Here is a 7,711-nt window from a genome sequence, read left to right as displayed (position 1 = left end):
AAGGGTGGAGAATCTCAAATATAAAATATTTGTTGATTTGTTTAACACTTTTTTGGTTACTACATGATTCCATACGTATGTGTAATTTCATAGTTTTGATGTTGTAACTATTATTCTACAATGTAGAAAATAGTGAAAATATAGAAAAGCCCTTGAATGAGTATGTGTGTCCAAACTTTTGGCTGGTACTGTAAGTGTTTAATTGACTGCTAATTATATAGCATGTATAGCCTTTCAGTTTGATTTAAGTAGATTCCCCTTTGTCCATGTACTCATTCCTGTTATTGACATTATTTCTGATATCTTTAGTAAAACCATAAACAAAACCATATTTTAATCATCTGTCAGCTGTGACATTTGAAGCCTACAAAAGACCAACAAACCTATTCTAAATAAAAGGTCAAAGGGCTACCCTCTCCTTGTATTCTTGTAAACATACCCATTGTGTTGCCTCCCACCCATCCTACCTGGTTTCTTTGAGCTATTTTCCATGTATTTTCTCATGACAACATGTCAGTAACATAGTTATTATACAGTATATTCGCCTCAAACACATATCTTTGGGTCTAGTATGAATGGACAAAGTACAGCAGAGAACAACCATACAAAGAGCATATGACTTCCCAGAAGTGAGAGAGAAAGAGGGAGGAAGCTAAATAATCTTACTTTGACAGGTTTTATTCAAGTCACTGCACATCAAGAATGCATGCAGAGTATGTGAGAAGGTGGGTAAAAACATGACACCAATGCTCTTCCTGGTTATTCTTTGGCAAGCTTGAAAGATTTCATTAAGAGATAACTGAGAAATGTCCCTAAGGCACACAACAGAGTTCATGGTACTTGATGACAATTGAATGTGTGTGTGTTTGGGTGTGTGTGTGTGTGCGTGTGCGTGTGTGTGAGTGCGTGCTTGCGGGAATTTGGGCTTTTCCTCTTGACTTACATTCAGGCTAATTAGTATGTCCTAACAATAAGGAATATTAAGTAATTGTGGGTATAGAGCCATAGCCGCGGGAAGTAGTTTGGGGGCGGGGATGCTGCGTATTAGCCTTCCCTGTGGCTTAGTTGGTAGAGCATGGTGTGTGCAACGCCAGGGTTGTGTGTTCGATTCCCACGGGGGGCCAGTACAAAAAATAAAAATGAAATGAAATGTATGCATTCACTACTGTAAGTCGCTCTGGATAAGAGCATCTGCTAAATGACTAAAATGTAAATGTATTATATACAGTACCTTCGGGAAAGTATTCAGACCCCTTGACTTTTTCCACATTTTTTTTTACGTTAGAGCCTTATTCTAAAATGGATTAAATAAATACAATTTGTCACCAATCTACACACAATACACAATAATTACAAAGCAAAAACAGTTTTTATACATTTTTGCAAATGTATTAAAAAACATAAATACTTTGTTTACATTCAGTACCAGTCAAAAGTTTGGACACACCTACTCATTCCAGGTTATTATTATTATTATTTTTTTTTTACTATTTTCTACATTGCATAATAATAGTGAAGACATCAAAACTATTAAATAATACAAATGGAGTCATGTAGTAACTAAAAAAGTGTTAAACAAATTAAAATATATTTGAGATTTGAGATTCGTCAAAGTAGCAACCATTTGCCTTCATGACAGCTTTGCACACGCTCGGCATTCTCTCAACCAGCTTCATGAGGTAGTCACCTGGAATGCATTTCAATTAATAGGTGTGCCTTGTTAAAAGTTAATTTGTGGAATTTCTTTCCTTCTTAATGCGTTTGAGCCAATCAGTTGTGTTGTGACAAGGTACGGTTGGTATACAGAAGATAGCCCTATTTGGTCAAATACCAAGTACATATTATGGCAAGAATAGCTCAAATAAGCAAAGAGAAATGACAGTCCATCGTTACTTTAAGACATGAAGGTCAGTCAATGTGGAACATTTCAAGATCTTTGAAAGTTTCTTCAAGTGCAGTCTCAAAAACCATCAAGCGCTATGATGAAACTAGCTCTCATGAGGACCGCCTCAGCAAAGGAAGACCCAGAGTTACCTGCTACAGAGAATAAGTTCATTAGAGTTAATTGCGCCTCAGATTGCAGCCCAAATAAATGCTTCACAGAGTTCAAGTAACAGACACATCTCAGCATCAACTGTTCAGAGGAGACTGCGTGAATCAGGCCTTCATGGTCGAATTGCTGCAAAGAAACCACTACTAAAGGACACCAATAATAAGAAGAGACTTGCTTGGGCCAAAAAACACGAGCAATGGACATTATTATGTCCATTGGTCTGATGAGTCCAAATTTGAGATTTTTTGTTCCAACAGCCGTGTCTTTATGAGACGCAGAGCACGTGAACGGATGATCTCTACATGTGTGCTTCTCACCGTGAAGCATGGAGGAGGAGGTGTGATGGTGTAGGGGAGCTTTGCTAGTGACACTGTCTATGATTTATTTAGAATTCAAGGCACACTTAACCATTATGGCTACCACAGCATTCTGCAGAGATACACCATCCCATCTGGTTTGCGCTTAGTGAGACTATAATTTGTTTTTCAACAGGACAATAACCCAACACACCTCCAGGCTGTGGAAGGACTATTTGACCAAGAAGGAGAGTAATTTAGTGCTGCATCAGATGACCTGGCCTCCACAATCACCCGACCTCAACCCAGTTGAGATGGTTTGGGATGAGTTGGACCGCAGAGTGAAGGAAAAGCCGCCAACAAGTGCTCAGCATATGTGGGAACTCCTTCAAGACTGTTGGAAAAGCATTCCAAGTGAAGCTAGTTGAGAGAATGCCAAGAGTGTGCAAAGCTGTCATCAAGGCAAAGGGTGGCTACTTTGAAGAATCTCAAATATAAAATCTATTTTGATTTGTTTAACACTTTTTTGTTTAGTGTTAACTCCATATGTGTTATTTTATCATTTTGAAACAATGTAGAAAATAGTAAAAAATTAAGAAAAACCCTTGAATGAGTATGTGTGTTCAAACTTTTGACTGGTACTGTAAGTATTCAGACTCTTTACTATGAGACTGTTTCCATTGATTATCCTTGAGTTGTTTCTACAACTTTATTGGAGTCCAACTCTGAAAAAAACGAACTCAGTCCAGCTTTAAACTTACTCTTGAAAGTTGTCATAGTAAAATGCACATGGTGCAATTTCGAAATTGGTTAGTGCATCATCAGTTCCTGTTGTCATGTTAGTTATTGCATTTGTCCAGATCAACTTGCCCATGTCAGCTAAAGTTTTTATATTTAGGTTTTTTAGGCCATAGACATTGTTGTAAGTTTTTTTGTCACTCAAATATCACATTAATACACATTAGACATGTCAAAATATATAGAATTGCAAGACAATTTGCTTTAAAATGCCAAAATGTTCTTTGCACCCCATGACAAAATGTGTAGAATTGCAGGAACTAAGCTTAAAACCTGTAACATTCTCTCCACCAACAAGAGGGGTGTGAACAGTTTGTGTCATGAACAGTGCTTGCCCTGATAGAAATAGATGTTGTGCGGGAAGAGAATGTTTTTAATTTATGTATTTCATATTCATTTTTTCCCCTGATTTTTCAGGGAGTGCTGCAGCTCCCTCAGCACCCCTACTTCCCGCGGCTATGTATATAGCTGAACCCAGTGGTCCTGCAACATAAACAGTAGAGGGTGCTGATAGACACGTGTTTCTCTATTTATGTGTAAAATAAGCTGGCTACTCAGGTGTCCTGTACCTGCATCTTGGACCACTCTCCACATACTCTGGACAGCAATGTCTTGTAATTGTAAATATTGATAATTGATTCAAGCCACGTATATAATGTCAGACTATTTTTGCAACAATCAACCACTGCACTGTAACTTTGACTTTATTCTGTAGCAACATAAGGCAAGCATTGTTTGTAAAAAGAAATAGTCAGGTATAAAAACTGTAGCCTAACCTTGAAAAGGAAAAATAAACAAATATATGTGAAGACAAACTATGTTTTCTGATCATAAATGTATCAAACTCGGGCATAATTTGTATGACACTCCGCCCCCCGCCTCTATGGTTGTCTCGTGGCGGTTCCTCAACAACTGTTTGAACCAAGACTTTGTGAATGGTTTGTTAAGCTGTCAATCAAAGAGTCATCACTGGGCTTTGCTTCAGCGTTCAAACCGATCGCTTGCCTTGCTGTTGAGTGATTCGAACGGTGGGGGAAAGTCGTGTGTCTGGATCAGCAGTACCCTGCCTCGGGTGTCCCTAGTACGCATTTTATGTTACTCTTCATTCGGAGATATAGTAGGGAATAGATCACGCTTTCACATCGTGCATGCTAGGAGAAGACGATACATCGGCGGTCAACGGCAGTTTCCATGAAATAAGTACATTTTTCCTAATGTTAGACTACACTAATCAAACAGAGACATGTGGAATTGTATGGGGATTTCGAATTGCCTGTCAATAGTGTGTGTTCTTCTGACCGTGTGGACTGAGGTGAGAACTTTTTTATTTTAATATTGTCAGATTCAATTAATTGATCGGCAGTTGGGCGAGTGGCTCATGCAGACAACGAGGTCTTATTCATTTTGTAAATTCAATTTTTAGAATTCCATTCCTAATTAAATTACGTTTTCGACAGTTAAATCATGTGATCTTGGAATTTCTAGTTTGGAGCGTCCTTATGGGTGAATTCGTTTTGCATTATTTTTGCCCTGAGTCATTGCAATCAGCGTAATGTAATGTATCGACAGTGTTCATACCTGGGTTATAATTTATAATCTAGGTATTATCAATCAGTTTTCATGGGTAAAAATGTGATATTTAAAAAAACATACATTTCTAGTATAAAGCAACATTAATAATATCAAATAATTATAAATTAAAAACACAAATTTCCCAAAACCTCTTCACTTACTAGAAATGGATCTAAAACCACTTTGTTCATAGCCTACTCAGCCTGAAACAACTAAAAGAAAATTACAAAAAATTAATGTTCAAGTGTGCAACATGCTTAATCTACTGTAGATTACTTAAATACTTTACGCGCTTCATGTATTTATTTTCTATTCAAATGTTATTTATAGGTGTCCCAGTCCTCGGGCTATTTTGAGCTGCAGCTGATTGCAGTACAGAACGCAAATGGTGAGTTGTCGGACGGGGACTGCTGCGACGGCGAAAGGAACACGCAGGATCTCCGCTGTAGCAGCGATGAGTGTGATACGTACTTCAGAGTGTGTCTAAAGGAATACCAAACGGATGTCACGACCAAGGGCTTGTGCATCTATGGAACTGGATCTACTAACGTTATCGGTGGAAATAGTTTTCAATTTAAGAGCGCCAAAAACAACCAAAACCGAAACAACGATGGTGGAAAGATCGTCATCCCATTCCAGTTCGCTTGGCCGGTAAGTTGACGATACTTCATTATTACAGCTGTTGATCCACCGCATAAGGCGTGCTATTATTCATTGACTCATTAGTAGTCAAATATAGTCACTAGCCGAGTCCTAACCGGATGAGTCTGTGAGCGTGGCATCTTTATTGCCAGTGTCCACTTGGCGACTTTGGAGACCACCTCTATGTGTAAGACTTGTCTGTGCGTAATAAGGTGCTAAATGTTTTTATCATGTACAAAGTAATGGTAGAAATGGCCTTTACATCATGTCTAATGTCATTGTTAGAGCTCAGTTGGTATTCGGCCTAGTGCATTCCAGAAAAGCGCACATGATGTGCATAAACCTGTGTTTATTTTACGCAGAACGAATGTCAAGAACACATACACTTTTAACTCGTAGCAAATTACATGTATTAAATGTGGTTTAGCTTTGGTTCTGTAAGTCAATGGCTACACGTGCCTTTCTCCTAAGGTCTGAACATCGAAATTGCTCGACACAGTACAATTGCGCACATGGTGGTTGCAGTCATTCATTGGTGCATCATCACAGTAACCTAGTAGTAATCTGACTATCATATCTTTGGTTGGTTCTACACAACAGAGATGGGCCTACAGTCCAGCAACATACATGGACACTCGCAATGCATCAAAGTGATGTTGAACAAATACCTCTCCTCATAAACAAAATGTCTTTGCTCATTTTGGAAATGTGAGGATTGTTGTATGTTTGGTTGGCTGTGTGACCTATCCATTCATCAGTCCTCATGGTCAGCTGTCAGCGAGAGGGAAAGATGGAAGTAGTAACCTGGGGCCCATGGCAGATACAATTACCACTAAGTTGTGTGTGACATAGGGAGTGGATATCAGTGTCACCACTACTCAAACAAACGAAAATCCCAGAAGATCCCTATCCATCTAGGCTTGGGGATGCCTTTACTTCTGGCCTCTCAGGTTCACTGGTCTGCCATCATTTGGTCATTGTCTCTCTATTCAGCGGGTCAGTATTATCCTCTATGTACACAGGACGAAAGAGAAGATTGTGGCGCTGAGAGAACCCTTTTAAGTTTTCTATTGTTGTGATTGGCCAGTCAAGGGCATATTAGTGGATGTGCTCATCAATGTTCTGACATTGGCCTCGAAATAGTTTTTAAAAGTCCAGAAGAAGGTAATGTTCTCTCCCATTAACTACTGTAACTGTAGCAGCATGTCATAACCATTCAAGTGTTGTGCACTTTTAATGTTGGTCCTAAAAGCACCAGGGTGTGCTGAGCTGACCAGGCAGTATTTCCTGTGTTGATGAGGAGGTGACTTTGGTTACTGCAGTGGGGGTGTTTTGAGACCACCAGTAGGGCACAGCAGCAACCTCATACTCCCCAACACTACAGGACAGCTGCAGTTGGTTTGAGGCTTTCTGTCAGATGCTAGGAGACGCTTTCCACATGTATTTTTACATGAAAAATAATTGCTTCCCAGTTTACTTTCAAAGCAAATGACAGACATTTGTGGTAAACAGCATGTACAGCATACTGGCAGGCCTATTCTGTTGACTGATAACCCTAATAGAGTTATCAAGGCATGCCTTGTAGACTATAATGGCATCACCGGTTGGTCAGAATATCTGGGCCACTAGCTCCTGATATGAATTAAAGAGAAAAAAGCTTTTGTTCTGTCACTCAATGATCATTTCTTCTTCGTGGTTAACCCCTCAGGCTGTTTGGGTCTTTAGTGACATCTTTCTCATGAAATGGAGTGAGGGAGGGATGGATGCTTGTAAAGAGAGAAGCTGCCTCTTCTCTTCCCTCTGTGAGGATCCTGTCACAAGGGAGAGGTATTTTTAGGACCCACCCGGCTCTTCAGAGTCACTTAATTTGCTCCCTGCTCCTCCTTATTCGTCGATGTGTGGTATATTGAGAGGCAATCTGTCCTCCCATCACCCCTATGGGAGTAAATCAAATGGACCCCTCTATCCCTGGCCATATTTCTTCTTTCACTGTAAAAACTCTGTCAGCTTTGATCAGGCTGTGCTTGGGTGCTACAGAGGTAGAATTTTGGCTTAGACACATGGATTACCTTTTCCCTTCTGTCTGGTTAACTATCATGTCGTACAGTGGTGCATAACTCAGGTGCATAAGCATGACGTCTCTGGTTTCTTGGTGCTGATGCTTAGTATGTTATTACACAGCCAGTTATTTTCATTTCCACCTGCCTCCAGTACCCCTTCACATGGTTAGTGGAGCTCAGCTGGAGCCAGCCAGCCCACCAGGCCAGGAGGACTACAGCAAGGCCCCCCTCCCTCCCTCCCTCCCTCCCTCCCTCCCTCCCTCCCTCCCTCCCTCCCTCCCTCCCTCCCT

At 40.1% G+C, this 7,711-nt stretch overlaps 1 protein-coding gene across 2 annotated transcripts in view; it reads left to right on the top strand.

Moving 5' to 3' along the window:
* The first annotated feature begins 4,147 nt into the window (after positions 1–4,147).
* LOC106599208 (protein jagged-2) overlaps positions 4,148–7,711 on the top strand; it is a 28,661-nt gene continuing 25,097 nt past the window's right edge. For both annotated transcript variants that reach the window (XM_014190333.3, XM_014190331.3), the window contains exons 1-2: positions 4,148–4,459; positions 5,050–5,370. In XM_014190333.3, the coding sequence (XP_014045808.2) occupies positions 4,391–4,459; positions 5,050–5,370 (390 nt within the window). In that variant the 5' untranslated portion in view covers positions 4,148–4,390. The remainder of the gene's footprint in view (positions 4,460–5,049; positions 5,371–7,711) is intronic.

This window comes from Salmo salar, chromosome 01, assembly GCF_965601325.2.
Source record: "Salmo salar chromosome 01, fSalSal1, whole genome shotgun sequence".
Taxonomy (NCBI): Eukaryota; Metazoa; Chordata; class Actinopteri; order Salmoniformes; family Salmonidae; genus Salmo; species Salmo salar.
The sequence above is the reverse complement of the archived record's forward strand: the minus strand, read 5'-3'. Positions and strand labels throughout refer to the sequence as shown.